A 27416-nucleotide genomic window follows, 5' to 3' on the forward strand; every position below is an offset into this window, starting at 1 on the left:
CTGCCTTCCTCTCTCTGTCTCTCATGAATAAACAGATAAAAATCTTAAAAAAAAAAATAGTTCTACTACCGGGACACCTGGGTGGCTCAGCGGTTGAGCATCTACCTTCGGCTCAGGGCATGATCCCATGGTCTCCGGATCGAGTCCCACATCAGGCTCCCTGCATGGAACCTGCTTCTCCCTCTGCCTATGTCTCTGCCTGCCTCTCTCTCTCTCTCTGTCTCTTATGAATAAATAAATAAAATCTTTAAAAAAAAATAGTTCTACTACCTAAAAAAATTGCCATGTGCCTCTTTGTAGTCAACTCCATTCCTCCATCCCCAGCCCTTGGCAACCTCTGATCTGTTTCTGGTTCCTATAATTTTGTCTTTCCTAGAATATAGTATAAATAACTCATACAGTAGGTAGCCCTTGGAGTCTGGCATTTTCAACTTGACATAATACATTAGAGATTCATCCATGCCCTATATGTATCAGTTTATCCTTACATCAGATGCCTTGAAAGAAACAGGCTATCTCCTACTGGTTTAAGGTCATCATTACATTCCTGTTTCTACCATTTCTTAGTTGTGTTACCTTGAACAAGCTACCTAAAGTTTTGAAGACTCAGTTTTCTTTTCTTTGAAATGGAAATAATGATAGCACCCACCTTCTAGGGTTGTTATGCATGACGCAGAGGGAAATCCATATAAACATAGTACAATTCCTGGTACATAATAAACATTCAATAAATGGTTGCTTTTAAGATTGATATTCCATTTCTCCAGGGAAGTAGAGATTGGGAGCAACCTGGAACATGCACAGAGTCTGTCCATTAGAGTAAGGCAAGGTCTTAGAGGAGAGTTGGATTTTCTAAGGTGTATGGTCAGCGTAGTGGTGGTTCTAGTGGCAGTCAGCATTGTGTTGCGGGGGGGTGAGTGGTAGAAGTCCATTGGATGGGGGGTTGTAGGTGGTGAGAAAATAGCAGCAGATTGAATCAGGTGAAGAGACTAGTTCCCAGGAGCAAGCAGCAGAGCCTCAGAGCTCAGGTTCCATTGTCTGGAGTCAGTTCTATCTTCTGGAGGCTGATGGTGAAGCGGTAGCAAGTGTGAGACACCCATGCTGCGAGTGAGTGTCCACTTCAAGTATACTGTGCTTCTTTCCATTCACTGCCACAAGGCTTTCCCTGGAGCTTTGAAAGCCCAGCTGGCCAGCAAGCAAGCACCTGACGTGCAGGGAAGTTAGTGTTCCTGGAGACAATTCTCCGCCTATGGAGGGGTGGGTGCTCATGGACAATTCTGTACACTTTTCTGAGGTATACTGATGCCAGTGACCTCAAAATATATTCTTAGGTTGATTCTTCCTCTTCCCTTGTCATTCAAGGCCCTTCACTCCTGCTTCCTGGATCACCTTCTATATAAACTACTTGCACCAAAGTCCTTTTGTCAGGCTCTGCTTTTAGGGAAACTAGACATGGCTCATTTAACCAAGACCATGTGTATGGCCCCAGCCATCCATAAAATAATAGTCGGGAGATTAGGCAAGAGTCAGGTGGGGCTACTTTTCCTGTTTTGGGAAGCAGAGTAGTCCTATAGAATACAAGTGATCCTTCAGCACCCCTCCACCCAAAGCTATGGGTGCTGACTTTGTTATTGTCATCATAATTGTTGCCACTGTTATCACTATAGATACCATCATTCTTACAACCACAACCATTTATTGAGCACATTCCCTGCAATAGGCACTTCACAGATATTAGCTTAACATCCTTTCGTTCTCACAATGGTCTTGCTAGGTGAGTCAGTTACCAACCCCATATTATGGATGAGGCAATTGAGCTGCAAGAAAGAGGCAGAGCTGGAATTATCATCAGATGTGTCGAACTTAAGGCCATGTTCCTTCTACTCCGATGGGGTACAAAGCCTAAGCCAAGTCCAGATTTAGGTAGGAGATCATTCTGATGTCATGCATGGCTGTCACCAGAATCAAATCATAGGGTGGGGATGCCAGGGGATAAGTAGGGTGGTACCTGTCTAATGGCCCAGACAACAATGAAAGTATTGGCTCTCGATGTTCATAAATTTCCGCCTTCTTTGAACTCAGTCTTCCTGGCCCAATTTTGTGAACTTGCGACTTCTGATTTATTTGGATATCTCTAAAACCTAGCCAGTTATCTGATTCTCATCGCAGAGGCAAAAACCATAATCTCAGAGCACCAACAAACTCCCATCCCTTTTGCTCTCTAGAGGCTGGTTATAAGTTTATTGTGCACTGACAAATGGCACTGCAGTTATATTTTTAGAAAGAGGAACTTTATTTAAAAGTGTCCTTCCAAGCTGACTTTTCTACATAAATATGGTTATATATGGGAGAGAGGCTATCCTTCTGGACAACTTCCAAATGTTTAATACACCATTAACACCTGAGTTTGAAGCCTCAGGGAAGGAACTGTAGCACTTTGGATGATAAATTCTAGCAATGTTTATCTAATTTTAAAAATCCAGGAGCTTGTATTTAAAAACGTAGCAGGAGCAGTAAATAACTGCTTTGTGTCTTAAGAGTTCAACAAAAAGAATAGATTTCTCCCATCCCCATTATTTCATTTGCAGGTTTGAATCTCAACTGTTGGCTAAGCTCAATAGGTAATCCAATGCTCTCCTATGTTTAAAAGTTTGTAGGCAGTAGATAGAAAAGGTAGCAAGAAATAGGAATTACTGAGCATATACTTGCACTAGGTGCTTTGGTATGTTATTATCCAATCTTTTAAATCTCATTTCATTGATGAGGAAATAGGCTCCAAGAAGATCTATAACTTGTCACTGGACACATTGTCAGTGAATGGTTGAAATGGGATTTGGCTTATGATTGCTTTGTCTTTGAGGAGGTTTTTTGCACTGCCAGTGATCGAGAAGATAGGCGTCCTAGAGACAAGTTTGTTAAGCTAATAACAGAAGCCAGGCCTATTGAATCAAGTCTATATGTAGGATGAAAGGGGAGTCAGGCTGGGGTAGAAAACTTCTACCCCAAAATTGAAGGGAAAAGTGAAGACAGAACCTCAGTCTCTTTTGTGACCACAGATGGAGAAACCTCAAAGAAAATATTAACAAACCTTATATCCAGCTATACCATATCACAGCCACATAGAGTTTATTCCAAGAATATAAGGGCAGTTTAACAATCAAAATTCAATCAATACAATTCATCACATTAATGGAAAAAAAGAAAAATATATATGTATACCTTCATAGATACAGAACAAGTATTTGATTGCATTTAGTATCCATTCATGATTTAAAAAAAAAAAACACTCAGCAAACTAAGGATAGAACGAACTTTCTTTACCTAATTTTAAAAAATCTACAAAAAAGCCATAGCAAAAACCACACTTAAAAAGGGGACATTAAAAGCTTTCCCAATAAGACTGGGAACAAGGCAAGAATGCCCACTATCACCAGCTTTTAGCCACCAGTGAAATAAGGCAATAGAGAGAAACAGAAGGCACAATGGTTGGAAGGGAATTGTTGGTAGAAGATACAATAGTGTATATAAAAATTTCAAAATAATTTATATATAAACTAACAGAATTAATAAGGATATTTAGCAAGGTCTCTGAATACTAATATGCAAGAATCAATGTCATTTCTATATACCAGTGACCAAAAAAAAGAAATTTAAGAAAGCTATTACTTGCTATAGTATAAAATATATATCTAAGAAAAAAACCAATGAAAAATGAGTAAGACCTCTTCTCCATAGACATCTATAAAACATTATTGAGTGAACTGGGGGTAAATAAATACATGGAGTGATAGAGTCAATAACGTAAAGTTGTCAAACCTTCCCTAATTTGTTCATAAATTCAACATAATCTCAATAAAAATACTAGTGTTTTTTTTTAAATGAAAATTGAGATCATGATTTAAAAATTTATGCAGAAATGTAAAGGCTTGAAAGTAGTCAAATAATCTTGAAGAAGAATAAAGTTAGAGAACTAATGCTTTCATATATGAAGGCTAGACAAATAGATTAATGAGACAGAATGACAGATTCCAGAATCCAGAAATAGACCAACAGATACATAGTGACTCAATACATGACAAAGGTGACACTAACGTAGAAGGGAAATGATGGGCATCTTGATGAATGATTCTAGCAAGAAAAGAAAAAAGTACCTTGACCCTTACCTCACACCACACACAATTTCAATCACAGATCAATTCAGCATCTAGGCATGGAAGGCAGAAGTTTGTGAGAATCATCCATGTGATGGTGCATAATTTTGGTTTTCTTTTTCATAACTGTGTGTTTCACAGCATCAATATACCACGTTGAATTTTTCCATCCTATTCATGGGATTATTATGAATAGTGCTGTATAGACACTCATGTGCATGTCCTGGTAAATATATGTACACATTTCTGTTCTTTATATACTAGGAGTAGAATCCTAGTATAGATCTTTGGTCATAGGATATGTAGCCCAGCTTTAGTTGAGATTGTTAAACAGTTTTCCACAGTGAGAGAAATCTGGTAATCTACATCCTTGCCAACACTTGGCATTGTTGGTCTTTTATTTTCCTCACAAAAGAGGATATGCTATAAAAATTCCACTTATAGGGATCCCTGGGTGGCGCAGCGGTTTGGCGCCTGCCTTTGGCCCAGGGCGCGATCCTGGAGACCCAGGATCGAATCCCACGTCAGGCTCCCGGTGCATGGAGCCTGCTTCTCCCTCCGCCTGTGTCTCTGCCTCTCTCTCTCTCTCTATGACTATCATAAATAAATAAAAAATTAGGGAAAAAAAATTCCACTTATAAAAAGTTTAAAAATAGGCAAACTTGACCTATGATAGAAGTCAAGATGGTGGCTACCCTTTGTGGGGAAGCACAGACTGGAAGGGACAAAAAGAGGCTTCTGGAGTGCTAGTAATTTTCTGATTTCTGTGTTGCTAACATGAACGTGTTCCAGTGAATGGGAAACTGTGAGCTGTACACTTACAATGCATCACTTTTTGTGCGTCTATTTGTAAGTGTGCTTCTATTAAGTTTGCTTTTAAAAGGGAAAATGTGAAGGTAGAAGCAGTGTTAGCTTTCTTTTCTTGTCTCTCAAGGCTCACTGTGGTCTACCCTAGGCTGGAACTGCATTGTATTGGAATGAAAAATTTAATTCTCATGTAATGGGCATGGTGATAGGGAAATGACAGGGACGAGCTGCTAGCTTGTAAGAAGTAGAGGTGGGAGCTCAAAGCTTACCTCAGAGCATTTTAAGGATCAGAGGTCAGGGGCTCTGGGCAGGAGCCCAGCCTACACAGAGCCATTAGCCAGAATTGCAACGCTGGTATCTTTATTTTGGGATTTGACCTGTCAGGGAGGCAGCCTGGTAGAGAGAGAGCTTGGTTCCTCTTAATTCAATAAATACTCACTGGTCATGTGGTATGCTCTAAATCCTGGGTCCTGGGGATTCTGAGCCAAACCAGACAAGGGGCCTGCCCTGTCTTAGGATATTAGGGGTATGAGACATGTGAATATGCGATTGCAAAGCAGCATGGAAGCTGTCATGATAGGATAACCACAAGGCTGGAGCAGAAAAGAGAAGGGCAGCTAATCTAGATTGGGGAGTTGGAAAAATCTTTCCAAGGCAGTGGGAATTAATCTAAGAACAAGAGAAGGGGGTAAGGGCTGGACAGGACAGTTGCAAACATACAAAACGGCCAGTGCAAAGGCCCAGAGGTCACATGAGCATTGTGCTGTCTGAGAAGATATGATGGGTGTGGAGCCAAAAAAAAAACAAGTTACAGAGGGGCAAGAGATTAGGCTGGTCAGGTCTCAGTAAATTCATTTCTGTTGAAGAATTAGTCTTTTAACCCAGGTTCATGTAATTAAATCCTACATCTCCCCCTCCTGGGGCACGTGACCTTGGTCAAGTCTCTCCTGCATGGGTAGTATCAGAACTTATCTTAGCTTTGCCATGAATATTAGCTTTCCTTCCGATGCTTTTAAAAATACATAAAGAGGTGACTTATTTTTTAAAGGGCTGCACGTAGTAGGTACATGTAGGAAACTTGGTTGATGGACGGCTGTCCAGAGTTGGCTGTTTGCTGGGGGTCCAGGGTTCTGCAGCAAAGGAGGACAGCATCTCAGCCTTATTATTTAGGAACACAGAAGTTGGCTCATACTCACGCCCACCACCATGTGCTGGCAGCTGAGAGCACTGCAAAGGCAATAATCAGGATGGAGAATTCCCTTTCCAAGTTCCTGAAACCTGCAGCCCAAGGTGGCAGCTGGTGGCCTATTATTCCCTGGAGCTCTGGTGAAATGGAAGAGCTCTGCTTGTGCAATTCTAAGCAGGAAAAGTCTGTTTTCTCTTGATGAAGAGGGATCGTTTATGATCAGAGGGATATTTCCTTAGGTTTTTTTTTTTTTTTTTTAACTTTTTAGAGATTAAATTATTGCAGTAAAGGGGCAGCAGGAATTCCTTTGACTTGATAAGGTCTGGCTTCCTAGTTCTTCCTTGGAGGGAAATAAAGAGGTGAATAATTTATTCATTGCTTGAACAAATTTCAAGGGTGCTGCCAGAATCAAAACCAGACAAGGCAGTGAGCTTAGAGATGAGACAGAGAGACTGGTGATGGAGATGAGCAGGCTGGGTGGAGAGCTCCCAGTGTAGAAAAGACCAAGGACACTGGGCATTACGCAGATCTGGCCACTCTGAGACGCAGAATTCCAGGAGCAAGGGAAGGAAGGACCTCATCTCTGCAGGGGCACAGAGGGCAAAGCTCAGGCAGAGGGTAGGCAGTTCCTAAATATCTATGGAAGCAATGAATGCCTAAAGATCGAGATAAAATTTTAAAAACTGGGTTTCAAGGCAAGAAGTGGATCACACAAAATGAATCATAACAGTAGCTAACAATTATATAACACTTAATATATGCCAGGCTGTTCTAAGCTCTTTACATACATTTATCCATTTCATCCTCACAAGAGTCCCGGGAAGTTAGTATTGTTATCATTCCCACTTTATGGGTAAGAAAACTGAGGCACAGAGAGGTTAATGAAGAGATGTGCCTAACATCTCATGGACAGAAGCGGTGGAGGCAGGAATTAGTCTGGTTCCAGAGCCCACACTCTTTACCATTAGATGCAATGGCCTTGTTAGAATCCGGACAATGACGGGTTGCTTTAACTCCTGCAAAATTCTTCCAATCAAGGAAAATCACTGGTCCCAGAATTCTGGGGGAGGGGGGAGGGAGGCTGAACTGAATCTGAAAACAGGGTTGAGGGTCTCCAGCAGGCTCACTCTTGAGGAGCGCTTTTGCCTGTAAGTGCTCTTTGCAGTGAGTTATTCTTCAAGCGTATACCCCCTAGTAGCCGTGATTAGCAAACTTAAGACTCTGCTCTGCCAGTTTTTTGCTTTTTTCCTCCTCCGCCCCCAAGTTTTGGCCCATGAGCTACCAGGATGGGAAGCTGATTTTTGCTTTGGCTGATGGAAGTCTCGACTGACAACCCCTCAGTTGGTGCCTCTGGCATGGGAGTAACATGAGCCACTTTTCAAGTGTTGTGTGTTCACAACCCAAACTGACATCAGAATTCTGATAACTTGTTCCCATGCTCTTTGGTTGAAAATCCATGTCACTTTGTAGACCTAAATAAGCATTTTCAAAGAGTTGAGATTTGCCCTATTCAGGGTAGCCTAAGCAAGTCCTCATGAAGAATAAGACCCATGTAAGTTGGGGTGAAGAGGCATTTTACTGCTTTATTTCCAATGTGAAACCCAAGAATCCTTGCAAATTGGGAGGATGTTTGGCAGGAATGCAGTGGCTGGCAGAAAACACGCAGCAATTTCAGTCATGACCATGAATACTCAGCCTTATTTGGCATAAACAATTCTTCAGGGTATATTTTCAACTCATTGTTTGGAAAACTTTAAGCACATAAATGCTGTTAGCTTCATGAGAGTTCTGTGTATATGATTCTTAGTAACCTTATTAAGATTTTTAGCACATATACATTGCCTCTTCCTGTGATTGTGTTAGATAGGTAAATATGTATATATATGTATATGTGTAAATATACATATAAATATATATGTATACATATGTATATTTACACATATACATATTTACCTACATACACTTCTTTTTAATGGAGAAGATTTTTGCACCAAGCCCATTGAATAGCATGCACTGAGCACTAATGCTAGATTGGACACTGTGTTGGAGCTTGGAATATGGTGATGGTCCCAACCAACTCCAACGTTTTTCTCCAGGGGTCTGGCATAAAACCACTCTAGAAGGTGGGGAAAAAGCAAAGAAGACACAGGAGATGGAAGGTAAGGAAAAGGACCATATAGGAAATTTGTCCAGGGTTATTTCTAATATACACAGTACCATGAGGATGCTAATTATAATTGCATGACCCAAGGTTGAGGAGAATACAGGAGATTTTTCCAGATCTTATGGATTAAAGGAAGTGGGATGAACTTAACTAAGGTAGACTTTAGAGAGGGTCTAGATTCTGTCCTATGTGACATTTCCTTGATGTCATTACAGGGGATGGTGCAGACCCCAGGAGCCTTTGAGCTCAATAGCTAAGTGGTTTCTTTATCTTATCCCAGCTTTGCTTCCTCTTTAGTTGGGTGCTGCTCAGGTCCCTGTATACTTGGAGGCAAATCCCACCTAAGAATTTTTTGTGCGTGCTTGTAGGGGGAGGTGGGGAGAGGGGAAGGAAACCAAGTAAAACCAATCTTGGTCAACAGAAATCACAGAACACATAAATCTCAAACTGTTTACTTCCCTTAGCTTATTTACAAAAATACAATTCAGTAAACACTAACTTCTAATCAAGATTAGCTGACTAGTTCCATGTGTTTGCCTGGCTGATTGTGAAATGTATGTTGTATTTGTGACTAAATTCCTTTCTGAGTGGGGAGAAAGTGTCACAAATGCAAATTCTATTTCCTCACTGCTGGTTGGGCTATCCGCAGTATGAGATCTTTTGTAAAGTATCTTTGCATTTTAAATTTGAGGCTATTCATCTTCATTGGTATTTGTAAGGTTGGGGATGATAAAATATACCTGGAACTCAGCCCTGTCTCCTCTGGGACATGGAGAAAATTTAGGAGCCAGGTGGAAACTTCAGGAAATTCTCACCAGGTGATGGAAACCAATCAGATGAGAAGGTTTGTCCAAGATTTCAACATGAGATCACAGCTAAATCCTTATTTAAAGGTTGAGAATGTGGGTGGGAATAATGATAAGGTTAGAAAAAAGCACATTATAGCCACAGTTAACACAGAACTTGCTGTATTATCTGGTACTAAGCAAAAACAAAATCAAACAAAACCAATCCCTCCCCCCTCAAAAAACCCCACAAAACAAACAAAACCATTTACAAGTCACCTCATTTAAAACTGATAATGACCACACTTTGTGAGCTTCTACTTCACACAAGCTCACACTTTGTGAGCTTCTACTATATGCCAAGCCTGTTTTAAGGGTTGCAAGAATATTAACTCATCTATCCCTGCATTATTCCAGTGATGTTGATTTTGGTTCTACTACATACAATCAGAGCTCCAAGGTCAGCTGGTGTCTTTTCCAAGGTCCTATAGCTAGTGAAGAGAGGAGCTTAGAGTTGAGCCCTGGCCCATTATCAAAATAGTTTCATAAGGTAGGTGCTTTGATTATCCTGCTTTACAAACAAGCAAAGGAAGGCACAGAGAGGTTAAGCAATTTTCATAAGGCTCTAGAAGTAAGAGTCAGATGCAAGACTCCGGGTGGGATCTGACTTCCAAGCCCACGATGGTTCTGACTATGCAGTACACATCGCTTTTTAGCAGAGCACTGACCACTGGACAATCTTTGGGGCAAGAGAAACCTGCCTTATAGTTTCTCTCACCCGAGAAATGCTCTTCAGCTCTCACACTGTTCCGCTATTTGGTGCTGAGCTTCACTATTCCAGCAAGAAACTGCCCTTTCCCACCTCCTGCTTTAGCTTATTCTCCTGGCGTTTAGCCTTCACATTAAAAGCTAGCCCACTTTCCCTTTTTTTCTGATGAGCTCGCCTTCAGAATACAGATCAAAGTTTAAGAGGGAGCAGAATTAGCCCAGGAGCTGGGTAACCACTCAGGTTGGCAGGCAAGAAATGTTTACCTAAAAATTCAGTCAATGGACCAGAGATGGAACCAGAGACTTGAAAAGCAAAGCCAAATGAATCCATGTCTGCTGTAGTAGGGACGGCCGGACAGATGTACAGCGCTCTTCAAAGGTTGCTTAGGGACCCAATAAACCTGAAAAGACTGTGCCCTGAATCTCAATGTGGGTGGGCGGATAAAGGAACATTATTCCACTTCTTCCTCTTGGTTTTCCCAGGGTGTGCGCAACAAAGCAAATGCAATTTGCATTCAATAACTGAAAGCCACTCACATCTGTAAACACTAACTGTCCCAGTCAGCAAAAGCCTCCAGAAAGCCTCTTAGCCCCATTTCGAGGAGCCAGATGTGAAGAGAAAGCCTTCTGCTTTTCATTGTTCTTTCCACTCGAGCTGCAGGACCCTGGGACGCTCCATGTGCAGGGAAAACATGGCACACGGTGCTCTTAAATTGAACCAAGCTTATTATGTTAGAGAGAGTTTAATTAAACTCTTGCTGGCGGTTGTGAAAAGGTTTAGCTTGCTCCCAAGCCTTTCTTCATGTGTTCCCTACAGGTAGCGCACACTTGTCCCTTCCAAGGGAAGGTCGTTAGGATCACATGGATATGCAGAGATTGAAAGGTTCCAAGATGTTCTGGGGGGGATTTGACTCATAACTTTTAATTTAATCAATCAACTCAGCGGTATAGTAAAGAGATTACAACCATCCTCCTCCCTGATCACAGGCAATCGGCTTTACTGCAGGGCAGCCCTTACTAATCCTTTTTACTAAAAATAAGGCAGGGCTGCTTGTGCTGTGATTTGCTATATCCTTTGTCCTGTTATGTGTTTGTTCTTTCGCTCTGAATTTAACTGAGGCTAGGAAAAAGCTGCAAGTATTTCTTTGTACTCATGCTTCACTTCCAGCCCCGAACAGTAGAGTTCTTGCAAATTGGGAGGGAAGGTTGCCAGGACTATAGTGCCTGGCGCAGACCTTCGCAGAAACTCCACTTGTGATTATAAATAGTTGCCCTTTCTCGGCATAAACAATTCTTAAGGGTATATTTTTCAACTCGTTGTTTGGAAAACTTAAGTACATGAATGCCATTAGCTATAGCAGAGTTGTATGTGCAAATTCCTGGGTAACCATACATAATGCTGTGGTTGAATGGACTTTGTATATTCCCTCTCCTTCAGTTTCATCAAGCTTTTCAGAGTTTAGAATATTTTCATGCAAAGGGAAAATCAAATCTTTATTATTAACGTATGCGTTGGAATCACAGCATAGGTACTGGCAAACAGGTCTGAAGGAAATACTGCATGAAAAATGCAGGGGTTGGTGTCATACTTAAATGTTAATTACATCCATTTTGTCAGGGGAACTGGTGGCATTAGAACTTACATAATTACTGATCCATGACTTGCCAATGAATCCTCCTTCTCAAATTGGTGGCCATTTAAGCTACATGAATGAGATGCAGGAACCATGTGCTCTTTGAATTGCCAACCCGTAGGAGTAAGTGGCAAATAAGTTATCAATAAATTATCCCTATCGTTGGTAATAAGACTTAACAGATACAAGGACAGTAATACTTTACATAATATACCATATTTAATGGTCAATCCAGTGCAGGCATATCTTACTTAAGAAAGAGTATGCTTGAGAAATAGTTCGAGGACTTCCAGGAGGGAGGTAGCACAAGGGGCTGGAACCTTCCAATTTTGAGTCCCATTTAAATGTCAATAGAAGAGTCTGAGGCAAAGGTTTTAGAAACAGCAGTCATAATTATCACCCAAGGGAAAATGGGTAAAAGGGGGAGAAATTATTTTCAACTTTTAAAAATGTTTGGCAGTATAAGAACTCTGAATTAAGAAGTTGGATGCAGCGTGAGGTGGGGTGGGGACGTGGAAGCAGTAAACCGTGGAATGAAATGAGAATAAAAACAGAAGTTGGAGAAGAGTTGCAATCCATTTTTTATATATACCTATTTCGGGAGAGCTCATCATGGGAGGAAGGAGTGGGCAGGCACAAACAATGATAACACGGGTCCAGTATGGGACTGGATGCTATAGAAAACTAACCAGAGAAAGAAAAATGAACTAGGGGAAAATATGCAGAGCACGAAAAGAGATATGAAAAGATGGGGAAGAAGATGGCTCTGGAGGATGGAGCATCCTGGCCAAGCACTGAGCTCCTGCAGAAACAGAAGGAATAAACAGGAATAAGCTGACATGTTGTCTGCACACAGTAGATGCTCTGAATAGGTCTGTAGGATGACTGGACAGACAATAAACAACAACAACCAATCAAAGATTGGGGGGAAAAAACCAGAGGACTGTGAAGAATAATGTCACCAATAATAAAATAGCTGAAGGTATAAATAACACTCTATTTAAAGTCTCATTTAGAATAACAGGCATCATCAACTATTTTAACTGCAGGAGAAAAAGAAAGCACTCTGTATGGAGCTAGGTTATAGATTCCGTGTAAAGGAATATAAATCATAAGTGAATAAGGATGAAGTTTTTTGTTCACTATAATGGAAAACCACGGACAAACCATAGTCAGAGGAAAAAACTGTAGAATTTGGGCTTTTACCCCAAGTACAAAGACTTGCACAGAATTTCAGTCTTAAGAAATTCAATCACCCACCAGTGGACAAGTGTTGGATCCCAACTTTATTTCAAAAAGAAACTTGATCTTAAAAGACCTGAAAAAAAATAATGCTGTTAAAAATAGTAAGAAATTCTGAATCAGTACATCTTTATTGAAGAGGTAGTAAGTAATAAGAACAATAACAGAGAAGAATTGATGGGAGTTGGGAATGAGGAGAATTGTTCAAATAAAAGTAGATAAAAAGAAATGAACTGAGTAGTAAATAAAGTCAATGGAGAATGGAAGTAAGAAAAGAGTTGAGAAAAGCAAAAACCAGCAAAGTTTTCTCATAAGAGTGAATCAGAAGATGCTATCTTAAGAAGATAGGAGTGTATTGATAAAATACAAGTAATATCCTGGTTGTATGTTTTAAATTGATAACTAATTGAATTAAAAGAAGACTGTTGCCAAATGAAATAAAAAAATAGCAAAACTAAAACCAAATAAATGCTTGTTGCCTATGTAATACCAAAGAAAATCCAGAAAAAAGAAAACAAATGAACTATAACAATAGAGAGGTAAAAAGTAGAATGGCAGGTTCTACTGCATAGAACTGAGGTTAAAATAAGTGTAAATTTAAATAACTATGTTGAGAAATAAAACAGAACAAATAAAAAAACTGAAACAAACAACAAAAAAAGAAAAACACAAAAGCACTTCCAATTGGATTAATGCAATACTTTACTGGAAAATCTTTAAAAGGTGTAGAAAGCCTAAAAATAAGAAAAAAAGAAACACTAAAAGGAGAAATTAATTAAAGCGAAGAAAAAGCAGGTAGGGTTTCTTTCAGACATGATTGAATTTAAGGCAAAAGTTAGTAAAACCAGCTAATTATGTTACTTATGTTATGTTGAAAGTCAGAGTTCATCATGAGGATATAATGCTATTATGCTATAAGTTCCAAAGACATCGTGACAAATGGAGAACAATCTGTTAAACATCAAGGAGAAATGATAAGTTCACAGTTTTAGCGCAAGGTGTTAATACCCTTGAAGGTGTTCTCAGAATATGAAAAGTCAGGAAGAAATGATAAATAGAGCCTTAAAGAAATCGAAAAACTCACTGTAATATAACAGTAAGTATAGATATTGCAAAGAATTAAATGGATTGAACGCAGTAAACAAAAAACCCTGCGAGTTTATTGCTGGTTCCTGATGAGATGGTGAATTAGCGCCCACGCCTCACTCCTCTGAGTTCAGCCCTGGGAAAGTTCAGAAACACAAACCATGGAACTACCAGACATTGAAATAAACATGAGATCAAAGGCTGTCCTAGGAAAGAACCAATGTGAATGTGTATCGGGGAGAGGGAGGGATGGTGGACAACAAAGGAATCTGAGAGCACGCTAACGGTCTTGTTTTGTTCAGGGGAAGACAAATACTGAAATGTTTATGAAATCAATACAGATAAGTCAACATTAAGTATGTGTTCTAAATTAGGGCAACCACCACAAGCACAACAGCAACATGAATCCAATAGTGTCTAACCCAGCAGAGGAAAATGTAATGCAGGCGACGGAGAGAAGAAGTGGTTAAAAGAAGAAGAAAAAAAGAAGAAACAAACAGAAGTATAATCAGCAAATACAAAACAAGATGGCGGAAAGATTCGAAATGGCGGTAGTCATATGTGGGGTAAATGAAACGTGACACAAAGCAAGTAAAGCCAGAGGGGCTCTCAATGTCGGGCCAAGGATGCTCCTGTGCCACAAAGTAAATCACATCTCTCTCAGCACCTGAGGTGGAATAAGAGCAAAGGCTTTCTTGAGTAAACATTTATGAGGCCATGAAAAAAACCAACAAAACAAGTTCCGAACATACAAAAAAGCAGAAATGTCCCATTGCGAGCTCTCTTACCAAAACACGAGAAAGAAACTTCAGTGAAAAAGTGATGAGAAAGAAACCTGACCAGGACATGGAGACGACAAGAGCGGAGCTGCTCTGTCTTAGCCCCATCTCCAGGCTGAGCAAGAAGGGTCCCTCCTCAGAATTTATAACTGCGAGCTCGAAACTTAACATTGCCCCATTGTGTTGCAGCTTTTGTGTTGTTCTAAAGAGGTCTGATGCTTTGTTTGTCCATTTGCCTGTTTTTCTGGATGCTTTTTGGGTTGTCGGTAGCCCCATTATTCTAATTTTTTTTTTTAATTTTTATTTACTTATGATAGTCACAGAGAGAGAGAGAGAGAGAGAGAGAGAGAGAGAGAGAGAGACAGGCAGAGGGAGAAGCAGGCTCCATGCACCGGGAGCCCGATGTGGGATTCGATCCCGGGTCTCTAGGATCGCGCCCTGGGCCAAAGGCAGGTGCCAAACCGCTGCGCCACCCAGGGATCCCCCCATTATTCTAAAATCTCACGATGGCATGCTTTTTCTCATTCATTGTCCTGAACACCCGGTTCCTGAGGCCGTTCGTGCGCTTCTGTGCAATCAGTTGGCTTGGTTCTTATGCACCACCCTCTCTGCAAGTACGTGGGATTCTTCTTTCTTGACTCTGCTGAGAGTGGCCACCAGTCCAGCTCCCCAGATTTGGGCAATATCCCTTGTATGCTGTGGCCTTCTTTCCTTTTTTTGTCTTTGTGGGTTTTTCTTCATCTAGTGTTATCTTCATGGGATGTGAGGAAAGATCAGAGATGAATGTTTGCATTCAACCTGCCATGTTTAACTGGAAGACCATCAACTGACTTTCCTTCCCCATTCCCAGCACATAAAACAGGGAGTTGTTGTTGCCGCAAGACTTCCCAGAGAGATGGAGGGAAGAGAGGAGCAAAAGGGGAAAGAAGCTATTGGATCCTTTCTCTTTTTGCACCGTCTTTCACTGAAACTGTATCATGACACGTGTTCTTGGTACCAAACTCTAATCCTCGGTGACACTACTCTATTCATACTCAGCCTGGCGGTGGCACCACTGGGGAGGCGATGAGGGACACAATGACTCAGCGTGGAGAGGGATTTATTTCCCTGTCATGGCAGGAAGGAGTGGGATTATTGTTTGTTGAATGTTTCCTTTTGTTTCCAAAGTTAGGTTGAGAGAAGAGGCCCAGGGTCTACCTGTGACTCATCCCCGGTCCAGGCATGGGGCTGCAGAAACCCACAGACTGTCTTATCAGAAACAGAGAGAAACTGAGCAAGCTAAATATTACAAAGCTAACAATTCTTCCAAAAGTAATTTGGGGATGTAATGCAATCCTGTTTAAAATTCTGACAGAATTTGATAAAATGGTTTCACGATCACTTGCAAAAATAGAGAGACAATAATATTGAGGAGTATTTTAAGAAGCAGGAGTACTTGTCAGCTTTGATGCATCTCTCGTCACTCCTCCGCATCCAACCCATGACAGACTCTACCTCTGGAAGATACCTCAAGTCCATCCATTCACACCGTCACCACTACCTCAGGCCGAGCTGGCACCATCACTGTGGGATCCTCCTCACCGACCTTCCCAGGGACCGCCGGCACCATCCAACCTGTTCCCCACTTAGCAGCCACACGAGGCCCTCTCTCCTGCCTCACCCTCTTCAGGGGCTTCTCATTGTTTATCTCCCTCTACCCTCTTCCTTGCTCATTCTGGAACTGCTTCCCGTTCACTCAGTCCACATTACTTATTTAGAGGCTTTCCGGGTACCAGACGATGAGCTAGGCCCTGAGGAGATAATGAGCAAAGTCAGACGTGACTCCTGTCAGTGCCCTCATGGCTTCAGAGGCACGCACAATAAGCACCCGAAAAAGATTCGAGTATGCTAGTAATTAAACCGATGCCAATTTAAAATAGCGAGATTAATTTTTTTATGACCATTAATTGGTAAAGCCCGAATTGAAAACACTAAGTTAAATGCTGAGGAGGCCGGGAGAAGGAGACCTGTTTATTCACCATTGGTAACATGGTGAATTGATACAAACATTTTGGAGAAGAATCTGGCAAAATGCCCTCAAGAGCCAATAAAAAGTGCATATCCTTTGATGGGGCCGTCTTACTCTTGGGAAATTATTTCAAGGAAATGATTCAAAGGGAGGAGGAAGGGTGGAAGAAGACCTTACTACAAAGCTTTTTTTTTTTTTTTTTTATTGTGGGGCGCCTGGGTGGCTCAGTTGGTGAAGCGGCCAACTCTTGATTTTGGCTCAGGGTCCTGAGATGGAGTCCTGCGTTGGGCTCCCTGCTCAGTGGGGAGTCTGGTTGTCCCCCTCCCTCTGTCCCTACCCCCGGGCTCATGCTCTCTCTCTCTCTCTCATATGAATAAATAAAATCTTTTAAAAAGCCCAAAACAACTAAGGCGCCTGGGTGGCCCAGTGGTTGAGTGTCTGCTTTCGGCTCCAGTCATGAACCCTGGGTCCTGGGATTAGGTCCCACACCAGGCTCCCTGCTAAGGGGGGACGTCTGCTTCTCCTTCTCTCTCTCTCCCCCTCCCCACCACTCATGCTCTCTCTCTGAAATAAATAAATATGCAAACAAACAGAATCTTAAAAACAATAACCACCACCTAGTTGCTGTGTTCAGAGTAAGTGAGCAAAGAGACTCAGCATCTGATAGGCAACTCCCAATCCCCTGGCAGAGATGGAACGTGTCTCCAAGTCCTGGGACATCGCTGTGTGGTGAACCTGCCTGGTCACCATGTTCCTATAAAAGACACATGCTCCTGGACCGCTGCTAGGCACTGAAGACTGCCTTAAGACACTGGGGAAGCTTGCCTGCACGTCTAACACTCCGGGGTTCCGGATCTCTGTTCAGGCCCAGTGAGCCCAGACCTTCTCTTTCTGGACTTCTAAGTCAGGCTCTCTACAGAGGAAATCTTTGTACCACGGGGCAAAGCTGTTTGGAATTTAGTATTAGCCGAGTCCACATTGGTACTGCAGATGCTTACAAGATGCTTTGTGTATAAGACATTTAATTTCACTGCAGAGGAGAGAAGACTGCCTTGTGGTAGCCCCCAGCAGAAGGCAGAAGGGAGTCCAGAGATCTGAGCTTTGATTTTTGTTTCTGAAACTCTCTGGCTATGTGATCTGAGCCCTTAACTTTATGCCTCCAGGTTTTTTCACTTATAAAATTAGGAGGTAAAACTTGCACAATTTCTAGAAATCACCCAGTTGAGGAGGTTTTAGAAGGACTTCACTATTTCCTGACGGCCAGCGGAAATTTGTGGCATTACAAAGGAGAGGGGACGTCAAGTCAGTTGGGTTGTCCCCTCGCCTTCCTGATTTCGCCACACCTAGCCTCTCCCAGGAAGGGGGGGGGGTGTCATGGATGCAGCGTACTCTGTTCTTTAAGATAGAGAACCCCAGAAACCGCATTTGGAACAAACAATCTTGTATAGTGTTTGAGAAGAGCCCCCTGTAGATGTGGGCCCCACAAGAAAGGACAGAAGGCACAAGGGTGTAGCCTGATCCGGTTGTAGAACTCAATGAAAATTCTCCAGGGCAAGTCACTCAAAGAGAACCGAAGGACAGACCCCTTCAAGGGCTATCCTGTCCTTTGGCTGAAGTACTCAAAGTGTGGTCTACAGACCTCAGGGGACCCTGAGGCCCTTGCAGGGGATCTGTGAGGTGAAAACTATTTTCATAATAATACTAAGATGTTTGCCTTTTGCAACATGTTGACATTCACCCTGATGGTGCAAAAGCAGTCCTGAGTGAACCTGCTGTCACTTAGTGCCCATCAAAGCAATGGCCTTGAACTGTGTCAGCAGTCAGCGTGATCCTCACTGCCAGGAACCTCAGTAAACAATTCAAAGGGTCAGTTTCACTTAAGAATGTTTTTGATGAAACAATCAAAATTATTAATGTCACGTATTAATCTCTGTACCTCTAAGTACACATATTTCTCCTATTATGTGTGACTAACAGGGAAACACGCATAAAGCACTTCTGTATATACTTGGGTGGGATGATTGTCTTGAGTAAATGCTCTTGTGCCTCCAGGTTGTTGGAGGGGCAAGCTGGACGGATACTTTTATTTTCATAAACATTCTTTTTACTTGAAAGAACCAATGACAGACAAATTATGGTTATTCAGACTAGAAAATGTGGCAGACGTTTTCTCAAAAATGAAGTGAGCCTGTCATTTCAAAGAAAACAATGGACAGTATTTGTTGCCAATGATACAGTTCAAGCTTTCAAGCGAAAATAATTTGGGGGAAGTTTGTTACAATTATTTTGATAGTTTTCCAATGCTTAAACGCTTTTCTGATGAGACTGGAAGCAATATTAATGAATGTGATTTTTGATATTACATGATGAAATGTCTCAACATCTGGACCATCTGTAGGACTTGGTAAACCAATGTTTTCCAAATAACCAATGTCTGATGTTACAAAATCATTCATTTGTAAAAGATCCACTCAAAGTGCAATGCATTTTAATGTAACAGAGGGATCCCTGTTACAGGTTTAGCACCTGCCTTTGGCCCAGGGCACGATCCTGGAGACCCGGGATCGTATCCCACGTCAGGCTCCCGGTGCATGGAGCCTGCTTCTCCCTCTGCCTATGTCTTTGCCTCTCTCTCTCTCTCTCTCTCTGTGACTATCATAAATAAATTTTAAAAAAATTAATGTAACAGAGTACAAGTTCACTGATATGGTTTCATGTTCTAGACTGTAATTGTCCTTTGAGACACTACCCTTTGTAGAGTTTTGGTATATAGTATCCAAGACGATTATCTGTAATTAATGAAAAAGTTATTAAAATATTCTTCCCTTTTCCAGTTACACACTTCAACCAAAAGAACATACCGCAACAGGTTGAATGCAGAGGCAAATATGAGAATCTAGGTGTCTTCTAATTAGGCCAGATATTGAAGAGATTTGAAAAAAAATGTAAAACAATCATGCTCTTCCACTAAATTTCTTTTTTTAGACAATAGTTATTTTCATAAAATATGTCAACATGTAATGAGTTTCTTATTGCTAATTCATTATGTTACCTTTAAAATTAATAGGAAGTATTTTTAAATTTGTTTTAATTTTTGATATGTTGAATTTTGATAGACACAATCCCTATAAGCAAAAGGGTCCTGGAGTTCTCAATAATTTTTAAGCATGTAAAAAGCATCTTGAAATGAACAAGCTTGAGAATTCCTGTTCTGAGATCCTTATGGACGAAGTGGTGTTTGGGATGAGCAACAAAAATAAAGGGAAGTGGGGACTTGACATTTATCAGTTTGCACTATGGTCGGGAAGCATCATGGCTTAATTGGGCTTCAAGGCAAGAGTTGGTTATCAAGACAAAATCATCCCTGGAGCAGCAAAAGGAAAGTCATCTATTACTGAAGATTAGTAGAAATCATTTTTGTCAGCATCGAATTTTCAAAGTCCTAATTAGAGCCTCTCCATGCTCTTCCGATTGGCTCCAATCCTCTGGGTGTACAAGTCTACCCTTTTCCTCTCTAAGGAAGGTCTGGCCTACAATCCTGCATCAGTATTGGCCACAGTGACTAGATGGGAGCTAGAAATCTGCCTCCCAGGCCTCAGGGAACGCTACTTTGAGTTCACCAATCAGAACACAGTACTTGGGAAGGCACCAGGTACTTCCAAGGCACAAAGAATGAAGATGAGCATGTCATGGCTTTTGTCCTGGGGGACTGGTCTGTCTGATGGAGAAGAAAGACTCCTTAAGAAATAATTACAGTCTGATGTGATAAACACTCCTCTGGACATAGTGACCAAACTTTTCCAACCCCAAATCAAGACACACTGACCTCTGACAATGGAACAATCCTAGGGGATCTAGAACACATATCTGCTTTAGTTCTTAAGAAATTCCCAACCATTCCACAGAAATTCTGTATAGATTTGTACTTGATTTGGCCTAAAGACCTAGAAACAATGGTCTGCATGCTTTTTTTTTTCCTACAAATTCTAGGGAATAACAGCATCAGAAAAGAAAAGAGCAAGAAGCTCCTTAGGATTGCGAAAGATGAGTAATGGGCCCCTAACATTTTATTTCCTCTGGGTTAGTGGACCGGAGGCAGTAGAGGAAATTTTTTTCCATCGTGTTAGTTCCAAGTGGTTTCTCACCCCTCCCCCTGCCCCCTGCAGGCAGAGAGTCCAGCTTTGCTCACACAGGTCTCCCACACCAGCTGAAGCAGATCAAGTTGAATCCCAGAGTGAGAAGAATGAACTAGTAAGAAGTTTCTAAGATCCCAAGTCTTGATTACATGTGGGTAATATTAAACAATAGGACTCTTGATCTGCCAAGTCCCAACTGGGTGGGCTGCTTGGGGACTGTGGAGGCTCTGGTCTGGACCAGGTCTTCTTCAGCCCCAACCACATACATTTGCTCCCTCTTTTTGGGGGACCGAATCAAATCCCACTTTTTAATCTCTTTCTCCCAGTTCCGTTCGTCTTTCCCAGCTGTGGCAACTCCAAAGTGAAATGAACAAGAATAAAACAGGCAATGAACAGAAAAATCATGCTTAGTGCCACACACCAACATCCTGCCACCCACAGTTAGAGAGAATGAGTGTCACTGGATCCTAAAGGCAGTCCAGTTGAAAGGCAGGACAAGGAGCCTAAAAACCCCTTTTCAAATCTTGGATCTACTACTAACTTATATCTGACGAGGGGGCAAATCATGACGCCTCTCTGATATTCAGTGAGCTCATCCACATACACTGGTTATTCTGAGCATCAAATGACATAACATATGCAAAAACGCGTGGCACGCAGTAGGTCCGCTATTCATTGTTAGAATTTTCACATTTTTGAGTGTGATTATTTGATTAGTGTCTGTCTCTCCACAAATCTCTGAGTTGTATGAGGATATGGGTTGTGCCTTTTTTTGTTCACTATTATATTGCTAGAGCTTAGCACGGAGCCTGGCACATGCTCGGCATTTGTTGAGACAATGGTATATGATAAGAGGGGGTTGGTAGGGTCCTGATTAAGGATCTACTCCAAAATAGCAAGTGGGAAGTCCCCTAGCAACTCCCATGGATTGGTATTGGCTATCTGGAGCATGGGGTCATGAAGGATTCTAAGGTGGTATCTGGAATCAGTAGGGAAAGGGCATGCAGACAGATACCAACGTTATGGTTGAGGATGTTGAATCTTTGTTGACCTTGAACTGTGGATTGAAGAGTAGATCCCCTTTACCAGCTATTTCCAGCACAGACAGATCTAATGTATAATTCAGGGATAGAGCCGCTTTAAGGGGACTGAGGTTACCAAATGCTTGACCCAAAGATAAGTAGCATGACCTTAGGAATATTTTTTAAAATCACAGATTAGAACAACACTATGCAATGAAGCTGAAAGTAGACCTGTCTTATATCTGCTAGTCTTGATGAATTCACTTCCTGGGAATGTGCATTTCATGAGTCAGCTGGTAAAAGCAAATAGACCTGACACACTTCGGCTGGTGTATCCCACAACCAGACAGAAGTTCACCACCCGCCTTTCCCCAGTCCATGAAGTAGCTCCTCTACTCACGAGGATAATCCTTTGGGTGCGTCTTCTCGGACCAATTGCCGTAGAATGTGAGTCTGTACTTGGCAGTTCCACAAGCACAGCAGTCTAAGATTGGTTTGTCAGTCACCCCGTCAAACATGGAATCTGGAACAGTCAGGGAAATCACTAAGTTAGGAAACAGATGTGGCTCAAGTGCCATCTTGGTCTTGTCTTGTCCTTGCTTGGGAAAAGAAGATGAGGTACAGTTTTCACTGACTAACACCACCCAGAACCAGGTCAGTACTGGGGCTCTAAAGGATTTTTATATACCTCTAAGTATGGTAATTATATTCCGCAAATAAAAAAGACTCAGAACTCTTTCTCTAACAATGTGAGGAGACCAGAGGGACCAATAAGGCTGAATATTTGGGAACCCAGGAATAAAATTTACTCCATTATCCTTTTTTTTTTTTTCCCACAAAAGGATTTTTCCACTAAATTTTAGAGGAATATGCATGTGTGTGTTTTCTCTAAGAAATGTTCTCTAGGGCCAAATTGCTAGGACCGGGAGGAGCAGCTTTGCAGAGGAGCAGTGAGAACAGTAGACATAAAGGACTGCTGAAAATTATTTTTAAAAATGCATATATAAAAAACGCATATATAGTCACATCCCTCCTTATCAAGCTTTCAGAGACTTGGGAGGAGTGGGGGTTTAGGACAATGTTGGTAAGTTCAGGTTTACTTCTGAGCACAGGAGCAGCCAGGAAAAACTTAACAAGATTCCCTCTCTGCCCCCATTTTTATCTGCAAATAGCTGATAAGTGGGGAAAGAGAGATTACATGAATAAATTCAGTATTTCCGATTGTCAAGCCCACATCCCTAACTGTGCCTTGTTGCATTCAGTCTGTTCTGCTTCCTGCAAGACGAAAACAATGCCTCCAGATGCAACTTGCTTCAGTTGCTTTTTCTTTGGTCTCTCTAGTGGTATTAACATAAAGGTGTTTTTTTTTTTTTTTTTTTTGGCAAGCTGGACATTTATTCTTAAATATGATATAAAGAGCAATGACAGTGTAAAAATCTTTTGGGGTGTCAGGAAGGGCATTTTACAAGTCTTCCTTGTGGAAATCACCGGATTCCTCTGGTTTGAACAAGCAAAATCAGTGAGGGGTAGAAATGAATTCTGCATTCCAGGATGGAGACAAACGTATGAACTACGGTAATAATCACTACATTGTAGAGAGTCCTTGTATGTGCTAATCTCTTTCCACACATTGTCTCATTTAACCCCAGCAACCACAGGAGGTAAATACTTCAGTTAACACCATTTTGCAGATCAGTAAATGGAGGTAATTAGGTAACCAGTCCAAGGCCACAGGGTTAGTGGGTATTTAAAGTAGAACTGGAGCTCAGGTTTTTTTGAATCCAGAGCCCATATTCTTAATCTTTGTGCTATATTACTCCAGGAAAGACCTTAGGCTGGATAGGTCTGCATAGACACCAGTGAGAGTAATTTATGTGTGTACGTGTGTGTTTCCCTTTATGCTTTTCCAAGTGAAGGATGGTGCATTTAAGAAATGACCTCCCTGTATAGCTCCAGGATTTCTAAACAGCACCAAAGAAGAGGCTCTGAAACCACCCAAAATAGAAATCATTGTTTGGCTATTTTTTTGTACACTTGGAAGAGGCCAGCACATTGCCTGGGCTTAGGAGCAGGCTCTCTGTGGCTTAATGCACATGAAACCCAGGTATGATTCCTGCATGAGCCACTGTGATAGTTAAGGGACAAGCCCTCCTGAATATATTTCAGAAAAGGTAGTGTAAATTAGTAACTCCTAAAGGTTATTTTTTTCCCCTTGATATTTCCATTATTATCGTTATGGCTGACTAGGTTGTAAAAGAACTAAATCAGTTTTGAAAACGAGATTCCAAGCTAAGAGATACACGTTGGGGTTTCAGTTGTAGCTCCCAGGTGCTGTTCAATGAAGGAGCAGTCTCTCAAAAAACCAAAATAAGGCAAATTGGTTGGGGCACCTGGGTGGCTCAGCAGTTGAGTCTGCCTTCGGCCCAGGGCGTGATCCTGGGGTTCTGGGGTGGAGTCTCACATGGGACTCCCCACATGGAGCCTGCATCTCCCCCTGCCTATGTCTCTGCCTCTCTCATGAATAAATAAATGCAATCTTTTTTTTTTTTTTTTTTAAAAGGCAAATTGGTAGCTTTGTCTTCTCAAAAGGGCTTTCAGATATAGGTAGTAAATGTAAAGGTGTATCCAGGAGTTCAGGGGAATACATTCCATAGGAAAGTTAGCTTCCGTTTAAAGAATAAGTTTGAAACTAAAAACAGACATGCTGTTTCCTCTGAGGAAAAGCCCATTGAAAATGAACCAGGTTTTCAAAGGGTGGTGATGAAAGAGAGGGAATGTACCCCTCTTCTGCTAACCTCGGCAGGGACCTGCCTAATATGGGGTGACTTCTGTGCTGATCTCTTGAGCTGTCCCTCTCTCATTTCTACTCTCCATCCATCAGCTTCTTTCTTTTGAGCTCTCCCCTTAATCTTCCTTTTCTCCTTACCCCTTCTCTTCCACATTTTCCTCCCTTCTCTGCGTTTCCTATCTCCCTTCATCTGTAACATGGTATTAAAGTGAGCATGTGCACGCCTTGTGTTTATTAGGGGTCACCTTTTTGAATATTTTATGTTTCTCTGTTCCTAATTGTAAGTAACTTAATGTTTTATGTTTCTTTTAAAAAATGATGGCCATTGCCTTTTATCTTTGCAGTTGTGAATTTTTCCCTATGGATGAACAGCTTCAACGGAGAAAAAAAATCCTAGATCCCAGTTTCTTTCTCCCCTTCCCTGATAGATTTGATTTGACTCACCAAGGAACCAAAGAATGTAAAGACCTAGAGATAATTAAGCAGGCATACACATTTAAGAGAACTCCCTTTGCTCTCTGCTTACAAATTAAAGGCTTTCCTAATGTGATCTGCTTTGTTAATTGTGGGATGTCCTCATGGGTCTGCTGTCTCTGGGGATTGTCTCCAATAGCAGGTAATGATCCTTCAGCTCAGGTCCTGCAGGTCCTTTCTTTTGTCCACAAAGTTGCTGTTGGAAAATAGCCTTTTTGTACATATGCATGTTTAGTCATTTTGATAGGATCTGTGCTTCAGAAGCGATACCCAATAGAGACTTACATGCCATTTGGTTGAACCTTCAACTGCAGAATTTCACATATTTCTGTGGCTTCACACAACATTAGGGCTGAGGCTTTGGCAAGTGCACTTTAGTTAAATGATTGCTGTCCATATATGGGGTGACAGCAAAGTATTTCCTAAGAACCCTCAAATCTGGGAAATAAGATTGTCTTCTGAATGTCAAACTAACAAAACATACCACAGTGGCTGTGATTAGCCACTCGTGGGTGTAGACCAAGAGGGGGCTTATGAATGTGTGATCCAGAGCACTTCAACTCTGGTAGGACCGTGGTGTCATCTCAGGGAGAAAAGGCAGGAATGGGACTGTACTTTAGAAACAAAGGGTCTCAATAGTTAAGATGTTCTCTGCTTGGGAAAAGGTTGAGTAAACTTGTTGACAATTAAATATGAAAAGGAAAACCCCCAAAGCCATGTGTGGTAATGTCTTCCTGGAAGCTGACCAGGGACCTGGTCCATAGGTTCCAAATCTCTGGCCCCTATGATGGGTATGACCCTAATGCAGGGCATCCAATTCTCTCCCTCTGCTCTTCTCATGTTTTCCAAGCCATCTTCCACATACGACCCAGTTTCTGCTCTTGCTCATCCAGAGGGAGCTATGCTTTGGTACACTTTGATCTACCAAAGGTAACAATGAATTGAAACGAAGTCCCTTCAACAGAAAGGCCATAGTTAAGAGCACTGGCTCCTGGGTCCAAACCCTGCTCTTGACCACTACCTGCATGAGGCTAAGTGAGCTTTTAAAACTTCCCGTGTCTCTGACTTCTCATCTACTAAATAGGGATGATTGAATAGTCTTCACCATATAGGGTTGTTGAGCAAAGCAATGCCTAGCATATAGCAAGCCCTCGAAAAATATTAGCTATTATTATTATTTTCCCAGAAGACCTTTATGAACCTTTCTTTTTCATAGTAGCTTATGATTTGCTAGGATTGGTGATTATTTCTTTCAAAATGGTAATTGCTCTAAATGTGAATAAAAATTCCTCAAAAATGAATAGAAATTAGACAGGATGTATAATTGTTGAACATTTTCTATTTTTACTTAGTTCTCTAATGACTTGTAAACACATTCAGATGTTTAAGGTCTTAATTTTTTATAATAGGTTGATAAACAAGCGTTTGGATACAGAGAACAATAGCTAACACTTATATATATATATATAGCATTTACAATGTGCTGAGGAGGCGCTGTACTATTTTATACATATATTAAGTCACGTAGCTGGGAAAAGCAGAGGGGAAATTCAAACCCAGGCTACCAGTCTACTTGATCTCCATGAGCTTTGTTAGAATGCCTTCAACCCAAGGAGAGGGCATCAATAAGCTTGCAAATCCAAGGATCGTGTCCTTGAAATGTGGTAAAATCATAAGGTCAATGCTCCCTTGGCAATCCCACCTCCCACTTGCCTTTCTTGGAGAACCCCCCACCCCCCCATGTTGCATAGGTGCCACACAAGTTCTACAGGCGATTATTCCAGAGAACCATCACAGACATCTTAAAGGTACAAAATTGTGCATTTCTTAATTAAGTCCTGTGAATTATTCCAAGGAACCTCTTTAGAATAATCACTGTTTCGCAAAAATAAGAAGACGACACCACTATAAGGTACATTATCTCCTACCCAGGGAATCAAGCTGAGTAATTAGAGCTTAAGGCGGATCCAATTATCCACCGCACACAGCCAGATTAAAAATCAGTGCTACGTGAGGAAGCAGAACCAGGAGAAGCTCAGAAAGCCCAAGTCACCTAATTCCTGCCCCTGGCTGGTTGGACTAACTGAGCCACCTTCATTTATCTGGCCCTCCTCCACCTGCAGTTCTTACCTTGTTCACAAAGTTTCTTGGTCAGAGAGCCCTCATCTTGAAAATAAATGATGCGTTTCTGTACGATGCTGGCCCTGTGGGGAAAGAAGACACGAGCACAGTGGTGAGAAGAGCCAATCTGAGAGTTGTCAGATGGTGACCTGGCCACCGATGGCTGTGCAGCTTTGGGTGAATCACTCCAACTCTCTGTGTCTCAGTTAGTTCATTGAAAAACTGGCATTAATCAGAATGTATACCTCATGGGATGGCTCTGAGA

General features: G+C 41.5%; 1 protein-coding gene across 4 annotated transcripts in view; it reads right to left on the reverse strand.

Moving 5' to 3' along the window:
- Nucleotides 1–27416, reverse strand: part of SPON1 (spondin 1) — a 251436-nt gene that overhangs the window by 117845 nt on the left and 106175 nt on the right. For all 4 annotated transcript variants that reach the window (XR_005983970.1, XR_005983969.1, XM_041730694.1 and 1 more), the window contains exons 4-5: nucleotides 27161–27234; nucleotides 22169–22291 (exon numbers count right to left, since the gene is read on the reverse strand). Coding sequence is in view for 2 of the 4 variants with exons in the window: in XM_041730694.1 (XP_041586628.1) it covers nucleotides 22169–22291; nucleotides 27161–27234 (197 nt within the window). In the remaining 2 variants the exon portion in view is untranslated. The remainder of the gene's footprint in view (nucleotides 1–22168; nucleotides 22292–27160; nucleotides 27235–27416) is intronic.

Source organism: Vulpes lagopus, chromosome 15 (genome assembly GCF_018345385.1).
Source record: "Vulpes lagopus strain Blue_001 chromosome 15, ASM1834538v1, whole genome shotgun sequence".
In the NCBI taxonomy this organism is placed as follows: domain Eukaryota; kingdom Metazoa; phylum Chordata; class Mammalia; order Carnivora; family Canidae; genus Vulpes; species Vulpes lagopus.